General features: G+C 51.9%; 2 protein-coding genes across 2 annotated transcripts; both read left to right on the top strand.

The window, feature by feature from the left end:
- The first annotated feature begins 238 nt into the window (after positions 1-238).
- On the top strand, positions 239-14,893 carry SLC35F6 (solute carrier family 35 member F6). The gene is made up of 6 exons (XM_044261930.1): positions 239-439; positions 8,998-9,070; positions 9,827-9,998; positions 10,250-10,462; positions 11,190-11,300; positions 12,581-14,893. The coding sequence occupies exons 1-6, from the start codon at positions 363-365 to the stop codon at positions 13,048-13,050; spliced, it is 1,116 nt and encodes a 371-aa protein (XP_044117865.1). The 5' UTR covers positions 239-362; the 3' UTR covers positions 13,051-14,893.
- Positions 14,894-18,121: 3,228 nt separating this feature from the next.
- On the top strand, positions 18,122-24,408 carry CENPA (centromere protein A). The gene is made up of 4 exons (XM_044261931.1): positions 18,122-18,405; positions 21,675-21,784; positions 22,294-22,371; positions 22,667-24,408. The coding sequence occupies exons 1-4, from the start codon at positions 18,312-18,314 to the stop codon at positions 22,799-22,801; spliced, it is 417 nt and encodes a 138-aa protein (XP_044117866.1). The 5' UTR covers positions 18,122-18,311; the 3' UTR covers positions 22,802-24,408.
- The last annotated feature ends 2,717 nt before the right edge of the window (positions 24,409-27,125 follow it).

Below are 27,125 nucleotides of genomic sequence, written 5' to 3'. Positions count from 1 at the left end.
ACATCATTCGGCTCGCGATCTCCTTAAACGGTTTACAGAACGCTCTGACATTCACAGTGCATTCTCGTTGTACTGTCCCCATCAGCCGCTTCTACAAACGGGAAGACCTGGGCCTGTAACTGGCCACTGTCACCCTGTGGACACGAGTGAGCCGAGAGAAAAGCCCAGCGAACCCGCCCCGGGGGCGGGGCCACGGCGCGGGGCGGGGCCGGGCCGGACCGGGGCGGTGTGGGTCACGTGACGCCCGGCCCGGAAGCGCTCGCTCCCGAGACCCCCGGGTGACGGGGTCGGGATCTGCCTTCTGGAGCGACCGGGAGGGTCGCGGGGGTCCCTGCAGTTTTCCGCTCCCCGCATCCGCCGCCATGGCCTGGACCAAGTACCAGCTGTTCCTGGCCGGGCTCATGCTTGTCACCGGCTCCATCAACACGCTCTCGGCCAAGTGAGTCCGGGCCCGGCCGGGAGGGGTGGGAGCTCAGCCGGACCTGCCTCGGCCCGCGAGGGCTCTGGGGACCCCGCGCACCTTCCTCTTCCTCCCCCTTCTCGGCTCTCCTTTCCCGGCTTCACGGGCTCGCCTCGTTTCTCCGGTCGGTTCACGCGGTTTGGGGGCCCCCAAGGGGCGAGCAGCCCGGAGAAACATGGACCTAGGCCGTGTGGCCCGCTGCAGGATCCGAGCCCCGGCTTTGATCGCTGTGTGCTTGATCCCGACGAGCCCCCTCCCGTCTCCATGCCTCAGTTTCCTCATCTTTAGACCAGTTCCCTCTCCGGCCCCTTCCAACGCGGGGTGGGGTGGGGTGACGGGGCGGGCACTCCCGCACTGTGCACGCGGACTCCAGTAGAAGCCGTGAGGGCCGAGTGACCAGTGAGGGTGGCAGGCTGCCGCGACAGACCTGGGGATACCCTATGGGTTCCTCACGGAGGAGAGGTCACATCTGGGCCTTGACATTTTGGTGGGATTTCTACGTGTGGCCAGACGTCGCTGCAGGGAACCGCAAGGCCATATGGAAGTGTTTGTAACTAGCACTAAATGCCCAGGCCGGATTTTATCCCACAATCAAAGAAGAGCTTTTAAGCAGGGAGTGACTTGTTATAAGTGATATGATGAACCGGGTGGTCAAGATGCAGAGTAGTTTAGTGCAAGGAAGACCACTCCAAGGCTGCTGCTGGGCCGATGCAGGAGGGAGGAGGGGGCAGTGAGGCAGGCAAGGAGGGGACAGGTGGGGGAGACCAGGTGCAGAATGAAGCCATAAGGCCTGACCCACAGGATCGAGATTGACAAACAGCCAGTGACCCCTCCAGGGTTTCTGCTGGGAGAACAAAAGTGTCATGAACCCAGACAGGAGTCTGGGTGCACAGTTCAGCTCTGATGCAAAGGGGTGGTGGGTGCTCGTGAGATGGTGAAGACAGACCCCAGGAGGTTAGGGAATGAGGCCCCAGGGCCGTCACGAGGCCGGGGGGCAGGGGGGGGTTGTTGAGCAAGCCTCCTCGGCCATGTACAGGAGACCCAGAAGGCAGGCCCTTCTCTTGGCAATGCTTTGTTGCTTGCTCTGTCCCCATCTCCAGGCAGGGCCCTCCTGCCCCACCCTGTTTACCGTCTCAGAACCCTCAGTGCCCAGATCCTGGCCTTTCTCTGAACCTATCCCAAGAGGCTTTTGGAGAGGAGTAGACAGTGTCCCTGTCCCAGCCAGACCTCACTTCCAGCCGGGCCCTTCCAGGCTCCGCAGCAAGGCAGGGTCACACCGGCGACCCTCTGGGCTGTGCTTGAGGCCCCCTGGGGGGTGGGGGCTAGTCATCTCTTATTCATTTTTGAGGTATTTGTTCACATGCCCCAGGGGAGAGGTCTGGGAGGAAGGTACCCTGTCCAGTTTATCAGACGCGTGTAAGGGACCTACCGGGTGCGAAGCACCGTCTGGACTCCGGGAAGGAGGCTGAAGTAGCCAAGAGATCATTTGAGATGCTTAGGGTAGGAGGCGAAGCGGGCAGAGCATACACACCTGACAACCTCAGTGCCCTCCCTTCTCCAGAGGAAGTGGGAGTTCTGGGTGGACACCACTGTCTCTTGTTTGTCTGCATCTGGATTGTGAGCTGGTCTCCTGAGCCCTGTGGCCTCCTTCACTATAAAGGAGACTCAGCCTGAGAGCTCCCATCTCAGGATCTGAATGCAGCAGAACGAGTCGTCCATCTGTCCGTCGGTCATACCATTCAAGGTCTCAGTCACATGCTTAGAGAGTGGCTCTATATTTCCCGGGGCTTCTGTGCCCAAGGAGAGTCGAGATGGCGGGTTCTTACTGGAGTAAACTGACTCAGCTCCTTCCTGGTCAAGTAGGAGGTCCTGGGATTCTTGGCCCCAGGAGACCTTGCCCTTGCAGGCTGCCCAAGAGGCAGGAAAGAGACTCGCACGTGGGGACCCAGCCTTTGGACCTGTCCTATGCCAGGTCACCTGATATGGGGCCTTTTGGGAGCCTCCCTAACTCAAATGGGCCCCAGAGTTAGGCCCTATACAGGGTTCTAAGGCCAGACTGTGAGAAGGACACCCTCCGAGAGAAAACATGAGAGAGGGGCTGTGTGCGTCCTGGTGGGGATTACTGATGTGAAATTACACTCTGACCTGCACTTCCTGGCAGGGACAGACGGACTAAGATGGGACCACAGCGAGTCCCTAGCAGCTGCTGTAGTCAGTGCCTGGCCCTTTCATGTGTTAGTCTAATGAACCCTCGTAACCAGCCTATGAGGGAGAAAAACTCTCTGTTTCCAGATCAGGAAACCGAGCTATGGAGAGATGGAACTGCTTACCCGGGGTCAACTCAGCTGTTCCGTGGCAGAGTTGATATTTGAGCCAAAGTGATCTGGCTTAAGAGTTCAGGCTCTTACCTATCAATATGGAGTGAGGCTAGGGGTTTCTCAAATCATTTTTCAGGGCACTTAAAGCTGTTAGAAACAGGGTGTCTGGGTGGCTCAGTGGGTTAAGCTGCTGCCTTCGGCTCGGGTCATGATCTCGGGGTCCTGGGATCGAGTTCTGCATCGGGCTCTCTGCTCAGCGGGGAGCCTGCTTCCTCCTCTCTCTCTGCCTGCCTCTCTGCCTGCTTGTGATTTCTCTCTGTCAAATAAATAAATAAAATCTTTTAAAAAAAAAAGCTGTTAGAAACATAGAAATCTCCCATCCTAATGCGTACAATTTATAGTCTAGGTCCCATGAAAAGTTTCTTTTAGTGACTAACTGGCTGGCATCAGAGTGGGGACCAGAAACTAGGTCTCGGTCCTCTTACAGACAGTGCCCCCAAAGTCCCACTTCCTTGGGGATCCCCTCTTACATCTCCCCACAGAGAGCACCCAGTCCCAGCCCCGTGGAAGTTGCAGTGCCACAAGCAATGGCTTCCCACCCCCCCCATCGCCAGAGTGCCCGCCCTCTGGGATGGGGGAACGGGGGCAGGGGGAGGGGGTTACAGTCCTCGTGGTTCTCCTTTAGTGTCTCCAGTAGCCTCTTTCGGTTCCTTGACCTGTAAAGGGTCCTGGGAAGATAAAACTTGGCAGAGGAAGTGCGTGAGCACCTGCCCCCTGCTGTGCGGGGACCACAGGGCAGAGGCCACTCTGCCTGCTCAGCAGTTCTGGGTAGGCTGCAGGAGATGGAGACGGGGCTGCTCTTGCTGGGGTGGGGACAGAGGCTACCCACCAGCCTGGCCCTTTGGCCTTGTCCCTGGTCCTGGGCCTCTTCAAAGGGCCCCTCCAGTCCAGTGGCTGCTTCTCCTTTCTGTGGCTGCTTTCTACCCCCTTACCCAGACCTTCTGCCCATGGGTCTCCTGCACAGCAGACAGTCCCCACCCCCCCTGTGGGGTCCTGCCCATTTCAGAGCCCCATTTTCCTGAACCCAGCTAGGGTCCTACATGTCAAGAGCCAGGGTCAAGCAGGTGCTCATTAAGTGAGGCTCAGATGCCCTCCAAAAGGCTGCAGGCTGTGAAGCCCACCCAGCCAGAGAGGGGTCAGGGGGTGGCTTCCCCTCCAACAATCAGGCCCCTGGTGCGGGGACCCCAGCAGGAAACTGGGACCCCTGGATCTCTAGTAGGGAAGGACTCTCACCATCCTTCCGTGCCAGCTCTGACTTTTGCCATGGTGGCTGACCCCACTCTTAAATTCCAGAAGCTGGCCTGGGATAATTGCTTCTGAGGGCTTCTTGCAGCAGCCATGGAAAGCCCAAACCTGGAGGGTAGTGTGTCAAGTGAAGAGAGCACAAGGAGTGGAAGTTATGGGATTCCATGAGTCACAGGGGCCTTGCAGAGCTTCAGGTTCATCTGTAAAATGGGCGTGACTTCCCTCCCTTCAACCCAGGCACCAGGCAGGATCTACCGAGGAAGATTGGGTAATACTTAGAGGTCTCGTGATTGTTTATCACCAACTGCTGTGACACCGAAGAGTAGAGCAGCCCCGAGCCTTGCTGAAGGTTCTAGGCAGGAGGAAGGAGCTGACTCACTGGGCTGGAGGAGCAGGGGGAGCCCCAGGAAGTGGCAGAGATTCTGCTGGAGTACCGGACACCACTGTCAGACCGAAGCAGCCACATCGGCCACTTCCTCAGTCTCTCTGCACCCGCCACCCTCACGTGGCCGTGCATGCCTCTCAGAATGCTGAGCTCTGAGTTTGGCCAGGCCGGAGTGACTCACCCCTGGCCAGGCGAGCCCGCCCCCGGCCTGCCTGCCGAGGCCCCGCCTAAAAGAAGCCAGTCTCCTGATTCAGTCGGTAGAGTGTGCAACTCTTGATCTCAGGATCATGAGTTCGAGCCCCATGTTGGGTGCAGAGATCACTTTAAAATTTTTTTAATTAAAAAATTTAAATTAAATTTTAATTTAAAAAATTGATGAAAGAAGCCGGTCTCTGCCAGCAGAAGGCATCTTCTCATGTAGCATCAGCCTGATTCTCGAGATCGAGGGCCCCCCAGGCCGCCTCCTGCCCACGCCACTGTGGCCTGCCTTTAGAATAGGCTGTCTACAGAGGAGAGAGGGCCCATCTGCAGAGCCTCCTCTCTCCGCCTCAGCCAGGGGAGTGGGAAGAATCTGCAATAAGAAGGTGATGGGAGAAAGTCAGGTGCCGAGGAAGGAGCAGGGAGCTGGAGGTGAAGACCCCTGGGGACGAACCCCCTCTCGGCACCAGATTGAGTCTCTCGAGCGCTCTCTGATCCCTGGGGCTGCCTATCTTACATTATGTATTACTTTTGACCATTCTTCGGTGTTGGCCTCACTATCCCCATTTTATAGATGAGAAGACTGTTAATTTGTCCAGCCTGTGAGACTCAAAAGTCATGAGCTTTCCAGGGATTCTGCCGCCTTTTCTGAATGCAAATTCAAGCAGATGGATCTGGCCCGAGACCTGTCCGTTGTTAACTGTATGGGTCCGCACTCGGCTCTCTCCACCCCTCCACCCCAAGCCACGAAGTCCCGGTCCATAAAATGAAGAACATGAGTGTCCGGCACAGGCCTGGCATGGAGTCAGTACTCAGTGAGTGGTACATTTATGAAAACATGCAGCAAAGTGTTTTTGCAAACAGCTGTCCCACCTTAGGGGCCCTTGCTGTCCTCCCCTGTTCAGCAGGGGCTGGATTCTGGCTTTTGTTCTGTGCTCTCTGGGCTCCATCGGTGCCTGTGCAATGAGCTGAAGCCTGTCTGAAGACCGGGGTGAGACACTAGACTCCAGCCCCGAGTCTCTGCAGGCCTGAACTCCTCCTTGCCTGAAGGAAGGCTGGAAAGGGCAGCCGTTCCCCCACTCCCCCTCCCGGACACCCAATCCCTTGGGCCGCAAGCCCGCCCTAGGCGTCCAGATACAAAAAGACTCCATTTCCCAGGCTGGGAGCGCTGCCAGCCCCAGCTTGTTGAGGCAGACCCACCCCTTGGGGGAAGCAAAGGAGGCCCTGGGGGCCGGAGAGAGAGCTCGGCATCAGCCTTAGAGCCCGCTCTGCTCTCAGTGCTTACCCCTGGGGGACAAGCCCAGCCGGGCCCACTGGCAGACGGCATCTCCCCCGGTGGGAAATGAGGAGTCATGCAGACCCTGCCCATTTGCCAGGGCGAGTCTAGAAATGCCACTGGTTGAACAAAGGAGAAATGTCTGAGCTCCTGTATGCCGGGAGCTGGGGAGCCAGAAGTAGAGAAGTTGCTGGATGCTGATCTTGGGGCAGTGGCTTGAACGAATACAGTGATGGGTGTGTGAGTGGTCATCACCCCATCACCACAGCTGTGTGGGCCGCAGCTCAGGGGGAGTTCAGGGAGGCGGCTCTACCACTGGGTCTGGGGGTCTTCTGGAGCCTGCCGTGAATCTGGTGTACTACCATGATGGAGAAGGGGCTTGCTTCCACACATGCCCGTGCCCTGAGCTAGGTGACCTTTTTGGGCTTGGCAGAACCTCCCTTGTTTCCTCCTGGCTCCAGCTCTAGGAATGTCCATCTCTGACTTGCTCTGGGGCAGTTGGCTCTGCACTTTGGGCAAACAGGGCCTCCTTACTCTTCCTTGCTTCTCTGTTACACCCAGTTGCCTCCCGCAGGCCCTCCCAGAGTGCTCTCTCTGCAAAAGCAAGCCTGACCTGCCTTGGGGGGTGAGGGGCCACACCATTGGTTTGCGGCCCCCACCAGTATCCCACATCCTGTCCTGTCTGGGGATCCAGGGACCAAAACTTGCAGCAGATGGGGCAGAAATGAGACCCCGCAGAGCAGGCGGTTTCTTGAGTTGTGGCTTTCTTTGCACCGTTGTTACTGGGACTGGTTACAGCCTGGTCCCCTGACCCAGATTTCTCTCCGCATTTCCACAGTCCTATGAGACCTCCCCACCCTTCAGCTCTCCTGAAGACCCTCATCATTCCCAAGAACCACAAGCCCTCCTGGCATCTCTGGGGTGGGATCTTCCGCTGTGAGTGAGCTCACTGTGAGCCAAGTTCGCCCTGGCCCTGGTTTTTTCAACGGCCCTGGGGTACGTTCAGATCAATGAGCAGATGTGGTCTCGCCCTCGGGGCTGATGGGGAACCCTACCGCATTCAGCCTGCCCTTCCTGCTGCCAGCCTCCACGCCTTATGCCCATTCCCAGGCTGTGGCAAAGAGCTCCTTGTTCCCCTCCCTACACTCAGGGCACAGGGAAACCAGGACTGGCCAGGATCTTTGTCAAACCCAGCCCCTACCCAAGGTCCCAGGCTTGCTGCCCTGTTGGGCGGGGGACACCGGAGACAAAAGGCTTCCCCCTGGCTTTTGAAACCTCAGGCTTGTTGCAGAAATGAGCCAGCGGGGTAGGGCTGGGGACTACCACGTGTCTGCTCTTCACTGGCATGGCAAGGAAGGATGTTTAAGAAAGAGAAGTCCCAAGTCTTGTAGTTTAGAGACAGCCACTGCTTAGGTGCAGGGCGCTGCAGAAGAAATGGGTCCAGGGCCCACAAGGCGCTGCCCTATGGTAGCATTGACTCCAGTCAGCTGCGTGATTTGACAGACTCGGTTAGAGCCATGTCCGCGAGTGATAGGGTGTGCAATGTGAAGGAGGGGCTGCTGTCTTGCCAGGCTTGGTCTGGGCCAGATGCCACACACTTAGCTCTGGGCCTGGGACCCCCTGCGTGCTTCCAGAAGTTAGCAGTCAGGGGAGTGAAAGGTTAGAAAGGGCTGGGGCTGGTTAGCCACAAGATGAGAAGCTTCAAAAGAGGGTAGGAAAGTCTCCAAATATCTAAAGGACATTTTTAAAAAGATTTTATTTATTTATATGACAGAGAGAGAGAGAGCATAAGCAGTGGGAGAGGGAGAAGCAGGCTCCCGATCCCAGGACCCCAGGATCATGACCTGAGCCAAAGGCAGACGCTTAACTGTCTGAGCCACCCAGGTGCCCCTAAAGGACTTTTAAATGAAAGAGATGAGACAAGACCCCAGGGACCCAACAAATCCCAGCCAGAGTGAAATTGGGGGGCCAGGGTTTTAGTGCATGGGCAGCAGATAGTGCAGAACAATTGGTGGGAGCTGCCCAGGGCGCTGTGCCGCAGAGGATTCTGGGCTTGTGTCTGGTGTTGCTGGGAAAGCGTGCCAGACTCAGTGACGCCATCTGTCAGGGTGCTGGCTGGGAGGCCACTCCACTAATGCCATGTATTTGCCACCTGCTTCCCCATCAGTGCTAGAAAGACCCTCCAGACCATTCAGGTTATAGGAAGGTGACCACCTGGTCTGTGTCAGGAAGTCGTTTCCCAAGGGCCCGAATGCCCTTGCAGACCACAGGCTCCTGATATTTTTTGTTCCATGGGTCCACCTGACAGTCGGTAAAGCCTAGAATATTGTTTTTTAAATGTGCAGTTAGGGGCACCTGGGTGGCTCAGATGGTTAAGTCTGCATTCAGCTCGGGTCATGATCCCAGGCCCTGCGATCAAGTCGGGCTCCCAGCTCCGCGGGGAGTCTGCTTTTACCTCTCCCTCTGCCTTTCCCCCTGCTTGTGCTGTCTCTGTTTCTCTGTCTCTCTGTCTCAAATGAATGGGTAAAATCTTTTAAAAAAAAAAATGCAATTAAAGGTTTGGATTACAGAAAAGGCCACTTACGTTGAAATAAAGTTATCAAAACGTTGAAAAAGCCAATTTGTGATGTAGCAATATGTGTATGTAGATGCTTCTTGACACAGAAAATTTTAAGTAGTGGGTCTAATCACTGTGATTTTCTAGTAGCAATGCACGTAAATGCCACTTCCCGGTACCTGCAAGGACTGACATGCCGGGAAGAGTAGCCATGACGTGTGTGACAAAATCACAGGTACTGTGGGGCTACATTCACAATGTGAGGAAATGCTACAGTTCAGCTAAAGGTTTCTAGCCCGGCCCCCGCCTTGCTGATCCCAGATGAAGACTTCGTGCTGCAGGAACTGGCCTCTTGGAGTGGAGTCTCACGCTGAGCCAGGTCCCCTAAGTTTGTGCCCTTGGTGTTGAGAGGAGCAAGCTTGTCCGCAGACCTTAGGGCCAGAGTTGCAGAGCTGGTGCAGTGCCAAGGCTTTGACCTTCTCTTTCTCTCCGCTGCAGGTGGGCAGACAACTTCATGGCCCCGGGCTGCGGAGGGAGCAAGGAGCACAGCTTCCAGCATCCCTTCCTCCAGGTATCCGCCCCATCCCTCCCCACCTCCTGTTGGCCAGGCCTCTGGTCAGGTGTCCCCTGTGAGGCCTGAGGCTTTCTCACGTGGGGTAGAGCCTTCCCCTGCTTCCAGAAGAACCATCCTCTCCCTCCGTATCTCCCTCCCTCCCCAGAATAGAGGCCAGGGTGTGAGTGCCCACAGAAGGGAGCAGAGGGCACAGCCCTCTCTGGGAGGGCTGCCTAAGTCCCGGGGAGCAGGCATGCCCAGGACACTATAAGGCCAGCCCTCACATGTCCTCGTCAGGACCCATCTGGGACATATCAACCCCCGTAGCAAAACCTGCTCTCCATCCTTGGGAAGCCCATACTCCACTGGGACGGGGCAGGCAACATAAACAGAAGGCACCTGTGGCCAGACGAGGAGGCAGAGGCTCATACTTCAGCCCCTGCTCTCCCAGCAACTTGCTCCATGGCCGTAAGGAAGTTCTAGAGCCTCTCTAGGCCTCCGTTTCTCCATCTAGAACTGACCGGAGGTTGGCCTTAGATTGGTGGTTTTCAGACCAGGCTGTCTATAGCCTCAGGGTTTCCATCGAGATGTTTCTAGGGGTTAGGGCTTAGACCTAGGAGGTAGTGTCTGGCCTTCCACATACAACAGCTCTGCTTTTGTCTGGTATATGCGCCAAGTCACAGGAAAGCTTCCGTGTGAAGACAGGCTGTGTTAAAATTCTGCCCAAGGTGATTCTCCTTCCAGCTGTGAACTTACAGGGTTCTGTCCCTGCAGGCTGTGGGCATGTTCCTGGGGGAGTTCTCCTGCCTGGCGGCCTTCTTCCTGCTTCGGTGCAGAGCTGCGAGGCACCCAGATGCCAGCATGGATCCCCAGCAGCCCTTTAATCCCCTTCTTTTCCTGCCCCCTGCCCTGTGTGACATGACGGGGACCAGCATCATGTATGTGGGTGAGTAGCGGGGCCAGGCTGCAGTGGGCTGGAGGGGGCACTGGTGAAGCAGCCGCCCCTACCCCAGCTCACCTCACCCCTTCCCCGTCCCAGACTTACACACATGCACACACACACTCACGCACACACGCAAACAAGCGAGATTTGCTGAGCACACACTGTGTGCAAGGCATGTCTTCAGCCCTGAGGGCCCCGCAGTGACTGGATAGCCTTGGCCCTCAGGAGCTCACATCATGTGTCCCCTCTCCCAGCCCTGAACATGACAAGTGCCTCCAGCTTCCAGATGCTTCGGGGTGCGGTGATCATATTCACGGGCCTCTTCTCAGTGGCCTTCCTGGGACGGAGGCTGGCGCTGAGCCAGTGGCTGGGCATCCTTGCCACCATCGCGGGACTGGTGGTCGTGGGCCTGGCCGACCTCCTGAGCAAGCACGACGATCAGCACAAGCTCAGTGAAGTGATTACAGGTGCGAGAAGGGGTGGGGACCCACGGGCTACCGCTCCTGGTCTGCCCTCCCTGGAAGCCCAGCACAGTCGGTCACCAGACTGTTGCAAGCTCTCCTGTGTGCCAAGCCCCGGGTGAGGGCACACGGGGGACGTGGGCTGGCATCTGCCACGAGATGACGGCTAGAGTGCAGAAAGGGGCAAGTAGCTTGAGAGGGGGTAGATCAGGAGCGGGAGGTCTGAGGAGGGAGAAGGTTTGTCCTGTGATAAACATGCACAGACGGCCAAGTCTGGGAGGAGGAGCGACCACTGTCGATGGACCGCTCACCTAGTACCCAGCCTGGCAGCCTACTCAACAATGATGGGACCCTTCTGGTCGTCGAAGGACGGACTAAACTGGAAATGTCTATCACCAAGTCTCTTGCATCTCAGAAGACCTGCTTATTACCCCCACTGTGCCCCTCACAGGCTTCTGGATCTTCTGGTCCCTCAGCCCAGAGTGATAACATGCCTGTGCTGCTGGCCTGCGCCAGTCCTCAGGGGCCAGGAGACCAGGCATGGGGCTGCCGTGACTGCCTTGTGAATCATATGGGACCCTGCCAAATCAGGGGCTCTGGGGGTTTTCATGTCCCTGCAGGAGCCATCCACCCCAGCACTGGGCCCACCACCGTACCGGGGACCCTGTGGATATGCTCCATCTCCACCCCCACCCCCTGCAGCCCAGCGTCACCCTGGCTCCCTTCCCCACAGGGGACCTGTTGATCATCATGGCCCAGATCATCGTCTCCATCCAGATGGTGCTCGAGGAGAAGTTCGTCTACAGACATAACGTGCACCCGCTGCGGGCAGTTGGCACTGAAGGTGTGTGAGCACAGGGGCTCGGGGGCTGGGGTACGGCTGCGGGGCACCCTGGACAGTAGCTTGCAGAGGGGATGCACAAGCAGGAGTTCCAGGCGAGGTGCCAGGGCCCACGGGGAGGGGATGAGCCCCTCCCCAACTCCTCCCTCCCTTTCCCATGAGTGTGCTGACAGAGACTCTGACCCAGGAGCTTGGGTTGGGGGCGGGGAGGGGACAAGGTTGAGGATGAAGGGGATGTGCGCCCCACTCTAGAGGAGCTGGCCAACTGGGAAGGGCCGGACAATGCATTTGCACTCAGACCACTCAGATGACAAGCACATCTGAGTGTCTTCAGGATGGGGAAGGTGGTGTTCCAACTACAGCAAGAGGGGGCAGGAGGGAAAACTCCAGAGAGAGTGAGGACATGGGGAGCTGGCCCTGAGTGGTGAAACCAGGAAGGAGTGGTTGGTGAGATACAGGTTTGGGGTCGGGGTAATGATCAGGAATTAACTAGGTCAGGGTCTTATTATGGAGAACCTTGAATGTCAGGCAAGTGGATTTAATCCAGACTTTAAATGACAAACAGAGAGGAGCCACCAAAAGTTGTTGAGCCGGGAAGTAAAGACCAAAACCTTCAAGCTTTCAGAATATGAAGCCAGTGGGGCGTACTAGCACAACACGAGCCACCTGTGGCCTGTGGCCCCGTTCGGGAGCTGTGCGCGCGCCACGGGCTCCTGGCATGACAGACCTCTCCACCCCTTACGGCGTCACACCTTGTTGTGTCTATCACAGCTTGTTGCGTCCGCTCGGTTTTGTTCCCGGAGACCCTGAACGGAGCCGTGCTCTGATTCACATTCTGGTCGGCTCCCGGTCGCAGACCGGTGACCCCGAATTCGAGAACTATGTTTTTCCATGCTTGTGAGAACAAGCATTCGTGGCCGCAGCTGCCATTCTTTTGTAAACGAACACAATAGAGTTGAAGAGCGCCAGAGAACACGGGAAGGGTAGCTGCTATTTTGTGACAGTGCGTGCGTGGGTCCGTGCCTGTGCATACGAGCGCTGGTCACGGTATAAAAGGTCATTTTTATTCTTGGTCCAGTTGGAAGACATGATGAGAGTGGAGCAGGGCAGCTATAGCCCCCTCAGAGGGGCGCTGTGAACTCGGGGTGAGCAGGAAGGAGCTGGCGGGAGGCCGGCAGAAGAGGGTCTTCCCGGAGGGGACCAGTGCAGCTCAGCTGGGCGAGGGGGGAGGGGAGGGGCCGGAGTCGAGCAGAGAGAGCAGGGTGCTCCCTCCGCCCCCACAGGCCTCTTCGGCTTCGTGATCCTGTCCCTGCTGCTGGTGCCCATGTACTACATCCCGGCCGGCTCCTTCAGCGGAAACCCCCGCGGGACGCTGGAGGACGTGCCGGACGCCTTCTGCCAGGTGGGTCGACAGCCGCTCATCGCCCTGGCGTTGCTGGGCAACATCAGCAGCATCGCCTTCTTCAACTTCGCGGGTATCAGTGTCACCAAGGAGCTGAGCGCCACTACCCGCATGGTGCTGGACAGTCTGCGCACCATTGTCATCTGGGCCCTGAGTCTGGCGCTGGGCTGGGAGGCCTTCCACCCCCTGCAGATCCTGGGCTTCCTCATCCTCCTGATGGGCACCGCGCTCTACAATGGGCTGCACCGCCCACTGCTGAGCCGCCTGGCCAGGGGCCGGCCCCCCGCAGAGGAGGGCGAGCACGAGAGACTGCTCGGCGGCTCCCGGACTCCCATCAACGATGCCAGCTGAGCCTCGCGTGGGTTCTCCGCTGCTACCCTGATGCACCTTGTCCACCCTGAGGCTGAGGCTGCTCTGGCTGGAGAGCCTCCAGTGGCCTGTCCCCAAGGCCTCACGCTCTCCTCCCCACAGACACACCCCCCCCGCCCCGGGCAGCTGCTACCCCAAGAGATGACCAGACACCCAGGTCCTCCTTGGTCACCATCCCCTGTGCCGCCCACACAGGCCTGAGTACGGTGACCTACGCCTGCCAGGCTCCCCCGCCCAAGCCCCTCCTGCAACACGAGCACTAAATCATGAAGTGGAATTGCAGGAACTAACAACCCTAAGATTTTCTCCTAAATCATAAGCTAAATTTGGTTCTCCAGAGAAGAGAGGTCAGTGAACACATTCAAACCGGGACTCGATGCCGTGTTTTCTAGAACCTATAGGCTAGTTGCTAACCCTGCCATGGAGACCTAAGTTTTAGCTGGACTGTGCCACAAACTCGGCGTATGTCCCCAGCCCATTACCTAGTGGCCCTGGGCCTTGGGGTCCTCGTCTGTAAAGCAGAAGGTGCAGCTGCTGTGGCTTCGGTGCCTTCCAGCCTCAGCCAGGCACATCCTCTGGGAAAGGAGGAGCACCTTCTTTGGAAATGCTCCTCTGCCCACGGTGCCTCCTCCCCATGCCAGTGCTGGCATCCTTGCTCCCACACTCTCAAGACCTCCCTGCCCAGGGCAGCGGGGAGGGGTATGATGGGGAATTCCAAGCAGCCCTTAATAGCAACTTTTACAAACTCTTCACCTTCCATTTTAAAGATGAGAAGACTGAGGCCCAGAGATGTAAGTGGTTTTGCAAGAAGGATCTCCTGCTGTAGACTCCAGCCATGCCCTTGGGATCCAGAGCCCATCTGGACCTCAACCCTACCCCCAACAACCCGACTCCACAGATATCCTCCAGGGTGACGAATTTACTAGCACTGCGCCATTTAGAGTAATTCTGGTGTCCTGGGCATGTGTTAAGTGCTCAGCAGTAATCCTTCGGTGTAACAAGCCACACGGGTAGGTGCAGATGAGGAAGCCACGGCCCAGAGGTGCTTCACGGACTTCTTCACGGAGCCTGCAGTCCCAGCTAGGTTTGCCTGATTCCAGACCTACAGCCCCACCCACCATACAGGTCTCTCTGGGGTCTTTGGGGTAAATTTTCCATGGCCAGAATAAAAGCTTCATGTGCTGTTGCTCTTGTCTGCCCCACCCACCCCTGAAGAGAGGGGACTGGCATTGGGGACCCCAGGGAGCAGAGCAGCCCTTCTTGCGGAGTTCCTCACTCTGTGGCAGTTTCTGGAGCCTCAGACCATTTTTCTGGGCAGCTTCATCATAAAACAAAACACCGAATGCCTTCCTTAAAATAGATCCTGGGGGAAGGGCTCTTTGACAACGCAAAGCCCTCAGGCTCTGTGGGAATCAGCAGGTTATTAGATTGTTGGGAGGGGAGGGCCACTCCCTGCCACCAGCTCCGAGTCCCAGGGGCCCCAGAGCTTCTGTGGGCCACAGCATACACCCCAGAAGAAGGAAATGGGGGGTGAGCCTGGCAGGGACTCCAGCTTCCTTGTCCAAAATAACTGGGGCCTTACGATGGCATTTGAGGCTCTATTTTTAAAAACAAAAGGGAAATTGACATACTGTCAATTTTTTTTTTTTTTAAATGAGAGGGAAGGAGCACGAGGGTTAAATATCAGGCCTGACCCCAAATCAGGCAAATCACTTTACTTCTGGATCTTTGGGTCTTCACATCTCCAAAATGGGAAAGCCGGCCCTCCATCTTGTGGGATGAGTGTGAAAATCACATAAGATAATAAAGTGAAGGTGCCCATAAACACTCACGTGGCAGAATGTCGTGTCGGGTTCACACTGCCCTCTGGGGTGGCCTGCTGGGGACACAGGAGTCCCAGCAGAGGCCCAGCACGGAGCATCAGTTCTCCGAGGGGAAGAAATGTCTTATTAAAATACACCATCATGGAAAAAAAAATACACCGTCATTGAGGAGAATGTAAAATTCCCATCTATTTTAAGACAAAACAAGATGCCTCAAGAACACTTCATGCCCACAGTAGGTGCCCTCCCAGGCCCTGGAGATGCATTCCCTCTTTCCGACCACTCAAGGCTGACTTCTCCTCTGGAGGGTGAGTTCAAGAGGCCTTGCTGGTCATGTGGGCGGGAGGGTAAGGACCACCCCTCTCTCACTGAAGCTGAAGGGTTGTGGGGAATGTTTTTCAGTGGAGTAAGGGGGTTCGGAATGGTGGAAGTTTGGTTGGAGGTTCCGAACTCCAAAATCAGGACTGATAACAGGCTTCTGTAAACACCAGTTGGAAGACAGTGTAATTTAAACTATGTGCATCATAGCGGACTAGTCAGTCCCTGCCCCCTGCAAAAAGGTCTTGGGGGGGCGGGGGGGCTAGGGCAGGGGCTGCCTGCAGGACCGCTGTCCAGAACCTGGGGTAGCCCTCGGGCTCCTCCACCAGGAACCTGGCCACAAGGCAGAGAGATTTAGCAGCAGACCGGTGGTTCCAATTGCCTTTACTTTGTCCAAAGGTTTCTGCTTAACAAACAGCTCTCAGAGAGGTCAGAGCTCTGACCCCCGCTGAGGACAGTAGGAGGAGTGGAGCAAAGGGCCACCTGGTGTAGAAGAAAGAAGGAGAAGTCAGAGAGCTTCGACTTTGGGTGACCTTGGACAAGTCATGTTACCTCTAAAGGCCTTAGCAACCTATAAAAAGAAGAGGTTCTCTGCATTACTGAATATGTATACCTCCCTGACCCACTTACAGATAACCTCATGCTTTCATATTTGCCTTAGTTAAAAGCCCCTTTGGCCTTTTGTTGACTACATCCTTTCAAAACTTAAGGTCAGCAGGGAATTTCCCCTAGATACAGAAGTTGATAAATCACCCATCTTCATTAGGAACACTTCTCAAAAAACCTTCAGTAGAGGACTACTCTCCCAGAATTCAGCCAACTTTATTGAGAACGGATGTGCTCTGAGGGCTGTGGATCCAGGAAAGAAAAACAGGAAACAAATGTGTAAAGAAAGAATTCCAGCACAGTGTGATGTGCATAAGGGGCCTTTGTATGAGATACAAAGGAGGCCGTACAGGAGTGATCAGCTAACTCGGCCTAGAATGCCCAGAGAGCTCCACTCAAGAGCTGAGTGTTAAAGAACAGGCCAGAGTCTCCCTGGCCGGGAGCTTGTGAAAAGCTCAGAAACATGTAAGTGATGTATTCAAGAACTGCAGATAAGTAGACAGGTATGCCTGGAAATAAGCATGCAATGCTAAAAGTGGCCAGAGACAAGGTCAAAGAGGTAGGGGCAAGCGCCCACATGGTGCTGTACCTTTTAGATTTTGCGGTGGCATGAGTTGACAACTCTGTAGACCTAGAGTACCCTGGGGGAGTTTTAGGCAAGGGAATGATTGGATCCAAATTGCTGTTTGGAAAGATCACTAAAGGCAGAGACCAGTAAAACAACGTTCAATTGATTAGAGTCTCAACTAGAGAAATATTGAATAAATACAAGAGCCTTTCAAGGAGTGGGCTTACATTTTAGAGCCCCTGGCTGTCGGATCTTACATTGCGTAGGCCTCCACCAAAGAATGGATCTCCTGGACCAGACTGCTCACCCCACCCTCCATCACGGTGGACACACAGAGTATCCCCAAGTATAGCTGCTTCCCTTTTTTTCCCCTTCCTTTGCCCTTTCCCTTCTCTTCTTAAAAATCATAAAATGCACACAACAAAACACCATTTTGATTATCAGTGGCATTGGATTCTCCTTGCTATGCAGTGGTAACCACTATCCATCCCCGGAACTTTATCTTCCCAAACTGAGAGTTTGTACCCGTTCAACACTAATTCTTTGTTCCTCCTTTCCCTTGAGCCCCTGACAACCACCACCCTACTTTCTATCTATGAATTTGACCACTGTAATGTACCTAATGTAAGTGGAATCAAACAGTAGTTCTCCTCTTGTGTCTGTTGTATTTTGCTTACCCTAATGCCTTCAAGGTTTATTCACGTTGTAACGTGTCAGAATTTACTTTCTTTTTAAGGCTGAATAGTATCTCATTGTATGTATGCACTACATTTTGTTTATCTATTCATCCGTTTGGACATTTTGGGCTCTTGTGAGTAACATTGATGTGAGCATTAGTGTACAAATACCAGCTCAAGTCCTTGCCTTTAATTCCTTTGAGTGTATACCCAGAAGTGGAATTGCTAGTAATTCTACATTTAATTCTACATTTAATTTTCTAATTTAATTTTTTTGGTTAATCAACATACTATTTTCCACTCTGACTGCACCAGGGAACAAGGGTTGCGTGAAATCACTGATTTTGTAATGACATTTTCCCTGATTATGATACACGTTAACTGGAAAACATTTAGAAAATCCAAGGAAACAAAGTGTAGAAAATAAAATCTTTATTCTAACTACTGAGATGTACAGTTGGCCGGAATGCGTGTTATCTCCAACATGAAGGGAAGGAGTCATCTCCCCTCGGAGGATTCTACCACAGTGCGGGAGAGTGTGAGCCAAGACATCATCAGATCCTGGCTGTCCCGCCACCCCAGTCATCAGTAAGGTTCACGCAGTGAAACTGGCTTCTGAGCCATATTCGTGGGGTATTCCTGGGGAGGCCACGGGCGCGACATAGGCTTGTTCCTTTCTTTCTAGGTCTGTCTCCTCATCTTTAAAAACCACTTCAGGGTGATAGGACAAACACAAAATGTTTAAACAAAGTTGTTTCTCTTCAGGTACGCATTCTACAAACGCAGCAACTACATCTCCAGAATAGAGCTTTCTTGCCCAACCAGAGGGAAGACGAAGGTCGGACGGGTCAGAACTGAGCGCCCGCACAAGCGGAGCAGAAGTTCCCGCCTTCTTTCATTTCTCCAGGTTCCTATTGGTTGATTCCTACCGTCGATCCGTTACGCCCTCGCTCGGCGCGCGCCGCTCGCCTTTCGGCCTGTGCTCCCATTGACCCTCCCTGCTGTCGCTCTGTGCCAGGGGCGTTCCAGAGCCAGCCACTGGGAGTCGCTGAATTCGGGTTTTAAAAAACGCCGCCAGTGAGTAGGCAGTGCCGGGCCTTCGAACCGAGGCCCCGCGGGGGGCTGCCGAACACTCACCCGGTCGGGGCACGCGGCCAGGACGTTCCCGGGCTTCTCCCCGGACGCCAGTCTCTGTCTCCCGACCTCGAAGGCAGAAAAGGAGCCTCCGGGCCGCCACCCTCCGCGCCCGCCATGGGCCCGCGCCGCCGGAGCCGCAAGCCGGAAGTCCCGAGGAGGCGCACCGCGAGCCCGGCCGCCGGGCCCCCTCGTCGGGCCCCCTCCTTAGGTAACCGGCCGCGGCCCCTTGCCCTGGAGCCTGGCTGTGAGATGGGCACGGTCGGATCCGCGTTCCCATTTCACAGACCGGAAAACCGAGCTCGCGTGCGGAGCTGGGGTCGGAATCTCCCGACTTCCGGCTGGCGCTCCCCTGCGGCCCGGCAAAGTCCTGCTGCGGGTCGCACCTGATCGGGCCCGGCCCCGAGTTCCAGGCTCCGCAAGGGACTGGGGAAAGCGAGCAGAGGAGAAAGGATGGCCCAAGCGGCCTGGCTCCTAATACTCGTTCTTGCTACTGCTCGCATTTATTGAGTACTTGCCACTAACCAGGCGTTGTGTTCAACTCCTTCCGTGAATTAGCTCAACTTTACATTGTGCCCATTTTACAGATGAGAAAACTGATGCGCCGACAGGCCGGGTAACTTGAACAAGGACACACAGCTTGCTCCAGCAGACAGGATTTTTAAGTGTTTGTGCTTTTTTAAGTTGCAAAATTATTGGCCGCTTTTGGTGACAATTTCAAACAATTCTGCTTTTAGAAGGTGCCCTTCCAGGTGTCCTTATGTGGGGGGTTTGGGGGGTGGGCAATGTATGTGTTTCTTAAGTGAATGGTATTGTTGGGTCTTCTTTGGAGTGCTCGCACCTTGTTGCCTTCCTGCGGTTTGGGATCGCGAAAGAAGGCAGGTCTGTGGTCCTCAAGTTTCTGCACTGTGGTCTGGTGGATGGGAGACCCACGGGGCACGAACTGTTCCTTGTGGCAACAACTGTTTTGTCTCCTGCTAGATAGTTAAGAGCGGGGTGAAAAAAGTGCATTATGGGTTATTTTTCTTTCCTGAACCTTAATAACCTTTGCACCCAGCCAATTTACTGAATTCTCTTGCTAATTCTATTGTTCAGCTGCTTCCATGGAAATGATTAAGTAGGTTATTGTTTGCAAATAAGGACTTTATTTTATTTTTTTTAAGATTTTATTTATTTATTTGACAGGCAGAGATCACAAGTAGGCAGAGAGGCAGGCAGAGAGAGAGGGGGAAGCAGGTTCCCTGCTGAACAGAGAGCCCCATGCGCAGGGCTCGATCCCAGGACCCTGAGATCATGACCTGAGCTGAAGGCAGAGGCTTTAACCCACTGAGCCACCCAGGAGCCCCAGGACTTTTTAAAAAATGTTTTATTTATTTGACACAGAGAGAGAGCGCGCGCTTGCGCGCACGCAAAGGAGGGGGAGGGGCAGAGGGAGAGGGAGAAGCAGACTCCTTGCTGAGCACAGAGCCCAACATGGGGCTTGATCCTGCGACCCTGGGATGATGACCTGAGCCGAAGTCCAACTTTTAACAGACTGAGCCACCAGGCGCCCTATAAATAAATCTTTAAAAAAATAGATAAATAAAATGTAAGTGGACCACCTCTCTGTCTTCCTTAAAACTCTCCCATAGCTTCCTGTTACTTTGGGATTAAATCCCAACTCTGTATCTGACACTGCAAGACCCAGTGATTAAATATCTAACTTCTCTGTAAGAGAAGATGTCAGGTCTTCTCTTACACCTCTGAGGTTATTACCCATATTTCTCTCAGAGTCTCTTTTTTTCTTCCTAACTCAGATTCCTCCAGTATTGGTTATTTTGTTTGTCGAGTCTGTTTCCTTCCTTACATGGTGTTGCCCTTCTCACGTTGGTAAGATTGGTTGTATTCATTCATTTTCTGCGATGGCTGCATCTGTCTATTAAAGGCTGCCTCCAAGGGAGTGTGAATTGCCAAACAGTAATGGGGGGCAGTAGACACCAGTAGCCTGACACCTGAGTGTGAGGCCCCCCTGTTTCTCGGGCCCCCATTCCCCACTTGCTCATGCAGCTCTCCTTACACTTTGTAGTTAGGTCACTATTAAATCCCTCCCAGGGGTTTAACTACTTGGTGTGCCTTCTCTTTCCTCGGCTGGACCTTAAGTAACATTTCTGGAGCTAATTTTCTCCTTCAAAATGTTAGTTTGGGGGATTCCAGCGTGGCTCAGATAGTTGGGCATCTGCCATCAGCTCAGGTCATGATCTCAAGGTTCACTACCTGCTCAGTGGGGAGCCTGCTTCTCCCTCTCCCCCTGCCTGCCGCTCCCCCAGCTTGTGCTCTCCCTCTGTCTGTCTCTCTCTCTGTGTCAAATAAATAAAGAAAAAAACTTATTTTTTAAAAAATGTTAGTTTTCATGGAGGTTTTTCTTTTTATTCTTTGTTCAGCTTAGGAGTGGTTTAGTGTTTTTTTGTTGGTCCTTGATTTTATTTATCTAACAATCATACTGTTTTTTGTTATTCTCTTTTTCATTGTTTTATTATCTTGAACATTTGGTTATCTTCTTTTGGTTTATTTTAGTACTTCTCTTCCTAACACTTGAGGTGAATACTGAGCTCAGCTGCCTTTTCAAGCTTTTGTTTTTTTAATGGAGAATCGATCTTGAACCTGCACATTTTCCTCTAGTACTATTTAGCTGTATCTCAAAGTTTTGAGATGTAGACTTTTGATTCACTTCTAAATAGTCTAATGTCAATTAAGTTTCTTCTTCAACACAATAGTTCGAAGTTTTGTTTTTGTTTCTTTGTGGGTTGTTTTTTTTTATTTTTTATTTTTGTGTTTTTAATTTCAAATCAGAATTTCATTTTTTTGACCTCTACTTTTGGGAATATTTTTAAGATTTTTTTTCTTTTTTGTTGTTGGAATTGGTCTTTGAGCCAAAAAAGCTTTGGCTCCATAGCTCAGTGGCCCAACATAGGCACTGAGTTATGCCACGTCCAAGGTCCCTCCTTGGCCACAAATAAGCTCTGGCCAATTGTCTTCACTTCTTTGGGTCTCAGAATAACGGAGACAGGGAATTGTGCTAGAGAACCTCTCAGATTCCTTCCAGCTCAAAAATAAAATAAAATAACTGAGTTTCTAATCTAGATGGGAAAAAGTAAAGAGGCCCAAAGTACTGCAGGGCTCAGAGGAGGAAGGTGACCTATCAGTTTGGAAGTGACTGGGAATCAGGAAAGGCTTCCTGGAAGAGTTGGCATTTAAGATAATACCCTCAAAGGATCATTACTGAGGATGGATCCTCAGAGGACCACTCATTCATTTAGCAAAAATTTATGTAGCCTCTATCCACTGTTCTCCAGCTGCTGAAGATAATCATAGTAAATGATAGACCGAAATCCCTGCTTCCGTGGAGCGAATGGCAGCCTGGCCATCTGGCAGTTGGCCTGTGTCAGCCACGCTGAGAGGCTCAGCTACTGACACTCCACTTGCCAACCCAACTCTTCTCAGGCGCTTCCTCCCATCAGCGTGGTCCCCGGAGATCCCGGATTCTGAAGGAAATCCGAACGCTTCAGAAGAGCACGGGCCTGCTGATAAGGAAGAGCCCCTTTGGCCGCCTGGTGAGCTCCGCCAACCCCCTGCTGCCTCCTTTCTTTAACTCTCCCCGGTAGTGCAGACTCTGTCAAATCTCTTGCCTGAATGGCTGAGGGAACCTCTTCTCTAACCTGGCACAGGACTCTTCATCTTTGGAAAACATGAGCCCACCAACGGTGCCCTCCGGTTCTTTATGGAATTAGTTTCTAACCCCCACCACCTCTGAACCTGTGCCTGTGCTCTTTGGTTATAGAAATAGGGACTCCTTCATCCATCCATGCTTGACCCCTCTTCCTACCCTGGGAGATTTCCTCCTCCTCTCCCAACCACCAGCAGGAGACATCCCAATTCCGCAACTCCTAGGAGGTGACACCGGCTGCTAGTTAGGTCCTAAGATTAAGGGCCACAAAGGTATCACAGAAGTGAAGATTCACAGAAATTCATGGAGAGGATCTAACCCTTGAATCTCTCTTCTTTTACTGTCCACTCCCCATTCCCTTTCTCCCTTGCTCCCCCTCCCACCCCTCCTTTACAGGCAAGAGAGATATGCGTTAAATTCACCCGCGGGGTGGACTTCTCTTGGCAAGCCCAGGCCCTATTGGCCCTACAAGAGGTAAGAAGTGGGTTCACTTTGGTGGGGACAGGAGAAAGGCATTCTTGAATTCCACAGGGCTGACTGAGATGTGCCACATGCTGACTCTTGCCTCCTTAAAGACACCATCAAGGAACGCCCGGGGTTTGGAGGCCAGATCTTTCTGTGGTGATAGCAGAATTCCCAGGCACAGTCCACCCTCGTTTTGTGGGCAGCCTTTCAGACAGCACTGGGAGCCCTCAGAGACCATGGGTGATGGGGCTCCTAGAACGAAGCAGCCCATGCCCATCGCATCCCGTTTCTCTCTGCCCCCCAGGCCGCAGAAGCCTTTCTAGTTCATCTCTTTGAGGACGCCTATCTCCTGTCCTTACACGCCGGCCGGGTCACTCTCTTCCCGAAGGACGTGCAGCTGGCCAGAAGGATCCGAGGCATTCAGGAAGGGCTTGGCTGAGCCCCTGCCCCATCTCTGTAAGCCTTGCTTGCCCACTGCAGAGAGAGCAGCCTCTGGGGAAGGAGGCCCTCCCCCCAACCCAGCCTCTCATCACCGGGATGGGAATTTCTCTGAAGGAATTGCCATCCGTGGCCCCTTGCTGTTTCACCTTCCCTTTGTTCTCTAGGAAAGGTTTGACTCCGTTTTAGCTTGAATGCTTGGGATTCTATGGCTCCTGCCCTTTTGTACAATGTTAAATAAAAATATTTATCTATTTAATGTCCAGGCAACACGGGTCTGTTAGAATTAAGCAAGGACCAGGTGATTCATTTCGATTAAGAAAAGTCTGGCTGTTGAAAATGCCTTGGTAGTAAATGTGATACCTGACTTTCATGGGTGACACCTAGGCCTCTGTCCGGAGCCAGGAACAGATCCGCGGAGAGCAAGGAGGTGTCTACTCGCTGTCCCTGAGCAGAGCGCATGTCGCTTTTGTAATCGGTTCTTTTAAGAAGGACAAGACTGCATGGCTTGCCTCTGGAACAGAGGTAATAGATGAGAAAATCAACAGCATTCCAAAGGACTGAAAATTCTTTTTAGATAATGAGACTCCAAGGTTCGCTTCAATTTGCAAATGATTCACATGACTGCTAAATGATTTTGAAGACCTCAGACTTTCTAGGCTATGGAAAAAAAAGATACTTACCTATTATTTTAGGTCTTCCTGTATCATTTACATTTCTTGCCATATGTATATTTACTTTTCTTTAAAACATAAGGGAAAAATATAAAAGGCGACCACTTGAGTCAGTTACACAAAGAGCCCAGCACGTCCACGCACTAATCTGTCCCTCGGTTAATGTCACCCGGAGCGGGGCAGCAAGGGAGGTGTGGGCCACGCCTGCCGACAACTGGGGAGCTTTTTTAAAAACTCAACTGGAGTTAAAATAGAAAGTCTTAAGTCCTGTCGTTCTGATTCCTTTGAGTAAATCCCTGTCAAACTCATTCAGAAATTCTAAATTCCAACTTGAAGAATTTATTTTATTCTTCTTTGTAAATCACAGATGACATATCATGATTTATACTTTAGAATTTTTCATTTCAGGATTTTTAAAGTGCCTTCTCAAAGTTTTCACAGGTGTCTTTATCACTTCTTTGTGGAAAGATAATAAAATTAATTCTTTAATGAAAAAACTGTAAAGCAAAGTTACAGTTTCTGCATATGGAGCTGCTACATTTTTTGTGAGTTACTGTTCAGTTCTCCATTTGTACATGCGGGACGAACAGCCTCCATTTAAACAAGAGAATGCAGGGATGTGTTTCGGGCTCCAGTAGAGTGTGAGCGGGTGAAAACCTTACACTTCTGTCGCAACCGAAAGCAGTTAAAGAGATTTCCAGAGAAATGGAAAGGGCCACCGGAAGACTTTTAGACTTTGCGTGTGATGGAAATGATTAGCGAGGGTGGACCTCTGACAGTGATATGTGGGGTGACCAAGTTTGGAGAAGAACTGAAGGGAAGGACCAAGTTCTGTTGTTGAATAAATTTTAACCCTTTGGAAAAACCTCTTCCTGTTCAACATCAAGTCCTATTTATACAGACATTCGAATAAAATGTACCTACTGTGAATATATTTAAAGTTCTTGTCAGAATATTATTTATTAGAAGATTATAGTCTGCCTTCGGGTGCCTTGGTGGCTCATTCGTTAAGCATCTGCCTTCATTTCAGCTCAGGTCATGATCCCAGGTCCTGGGATCAAGCCCTACATCCGGCTGGCTCCCTGCTCCATGGGAAGCCTGCTTCTCCCTTTCCCAATCCTCTGCTTGTGTTCCCTCTCTCGCTATGTCTCTCTCTGTCAAACAAATAAATAAAATCTTTAAAAAAAAAAAAAAGAAGCCACTTGAATAAGTTTATATGATAGTGACATGTAGAATCGGAACCTAAATCCAGGTCTTCTGATCTGTGATGAAGGCATTCCCTACTTGGTCACAATCATCTCCTTGGGGGAATAAGATAATCTATATGAAAGCACACTGAATACTAAAACACTGTGCAAACACACAGTACTGTGAGTGAAAGCCCCCCTGTCCTTGGCCCTCATCTCTTGCCCTTATATAACCTTCTATTACTGCACTTTGCATCTATTACTGTAACAAGAGTCTAGAAAATGAACTGAGGGGATTCATTACTGGGTCCTTGCCAGGCTAGGGAAGAAGCTACCACTACTTCTGCCTCCTTATGCTGGCATTCTAGAAGGAGCAGGTCACACACACCCCTTGCAGAGGGTATATTGAAAATACTTAACAAGCGATCGACAAGGACATGAGTACTGAAGAGGAACATTTGCAAGGATGTGGATGCAGCTAGAGACTATGAGGATAAGTGAAGTCAGTCAGTCTGAAGAAGATGCACACCGTAGGATTTCACTCGTGTGTGGAATTTAAGAAACAAAACAAAGGGGGAAATGAGAGAGAGAGACAGAGAGAGAGGCAAACCAGGAAACAGACTGTTAGCTACAGAGCAATGGTTACCAGAGGGGTAGTAGGTGGGGGCGGGTCGGTGAAGCAGGAGATGGGGATTAAGGAGTGCGCTTGTGATGGGCACCGGGTGTTGTATGGAAGTGTTGAATCATGATACTATGCACCTGAAACTAACATTACACTGTACGTTAACTAACAGGAATTTAGATAAAACTGGAAGAAAAAAAAAAAAAACAAGAAAAATATATTGTGGCTCATTAGGTTAAAAAAAAAAAAAAGAGTGCACGCAGAAATCCGACCAATCGGAATGAAGCTAGCTAGTATGCAGTACACAGACTGCCCTGTGGGAAAGAGATCAGTCAAATCTGGGTTATATCATTTATGTCACTGACCATCAAATAACCATTTGTACCATGAACTATCATTAACACAAAAATATTTTCAAGTGTACATAATCTGAATCCAGACACATTCATTTTAAAGTCCATATAGAAAAAAGGCAGCAACTGTACCTAGAAAAATCCTTAAAAAGAAGAGTGAGAGAAGCATTAATCTTTCAAATATTAAGCCCACAATAAGCCTCTGTATTTAAACTGAATGGCATCATCACATCAATAGACAGACTGGTAGAACAGAACAGAAAGTCCAGAAATAAACCAGTGCACATGGGAACTAAGTATCTGATAGAGGCTGCATCTCAAATCACTCAGGAAAAGATGAATTTTAAAAATGTATTGAGATGGGGCATTTGGGGGGCTCAGTTGGTTAACGTCTGCCTTCAGCTCAGGTCATGATCTCGGGGTCCAGGGATGGAGCTCCCCATGGGGCTCTCTGCTCAACGGGGAGCCTGCTTCTGCCCCTCCCCCAGCTCCTTCTCTCTTGCTCTCTCTCTCTCTTGAATAAATTATATATATATGGAGAGAGACAATCAGATAGTCACATAGAAAAAAATTAAATTGGGTTCATACCTTAACCCACAGACAAGAATAAACTAATGAATTGCAGGCCTAAGTGTTTAAAAAAAAAAAAAAAAAGAAGGAAAGGAAAAAAGAAACCATTTTTACTAGAAGAAACATGTACTAGAAGAAAACACAGGTGGAGTCCCTTTACAACCTGGGGGTAGCAGAGAGCTTTTTGTGCCTCACGGTCCAGATTCAACAAAAAATGGATTAATAGGTGAACCATGAGAGACTATGGACTCTGAAAAACAGTCTGAGGGGTTTGAAGTGGCGGGGGGGTGGGAGGTTGGGGTACCAGGTGGTGGGTATTATAGAGGGCATGGCTTGCATGGAGCACTGGGTGTGGTGAAAAAATAATGAATAATGTTTTTCTGAAAATAAGTAAATTGAAAAAAAATGGATTAATAAGTTCTACCCCAGTAGAATTAAAACAAAGACATTTGCATGGTTAAAACCCAAATGAAATATTTACAATCCATATCAGAAAGAAAGAATTAATGCCCCTGACTTACGAAGTACTAAAAGTCAGGGGCTCAGTCAGTTAAGCATCTGCCTTCTGCTCAGGTCATGATCAAGGCCAGTATCGAGGTCATTGCTTAGCGGGGAGCCTGCTTCTCTCTCTCTCCCTCTGCATGTCACTCCCCCTGCTTGCTCTCTCACTCTCTCTCTCTCTCAAATAAACATATCTTTAAATAGAAATAAAGTACTAAAAATCAAGGGGACATACAGACCCCAATACCATTAGAGAATGAGTGTATATCATGTATTTACATGAATACACAGTTCACAAAGAAAAAGATCTACTAAAGACCTTTAAGCATGTGAAAAGATGTTCAACCAAACATATAATAAGTAAAATAGAAATGAAAACCACACAGAAATAGAATTTCTCATATACCAGATTGGCAAA

This window comes from Neovison vison, chromosome 8, assembly GCF_020171115.1.
Source record: "Neovison vison isolate M4711 chromosome 8, ASM_NN_V1, whole genome shotgun sequence".
Lineage (NCBI taxonomy): Eukaryota > Metazoa > Chordata > Mammalia > Carnivora > Mustelidae > Neogale > Neogale vison.
The sequence above is the reverse complement of the archived record's forward strand: the minus strand, read 5'-3'. Positions and strand labels throughout refer to the sequence as shown.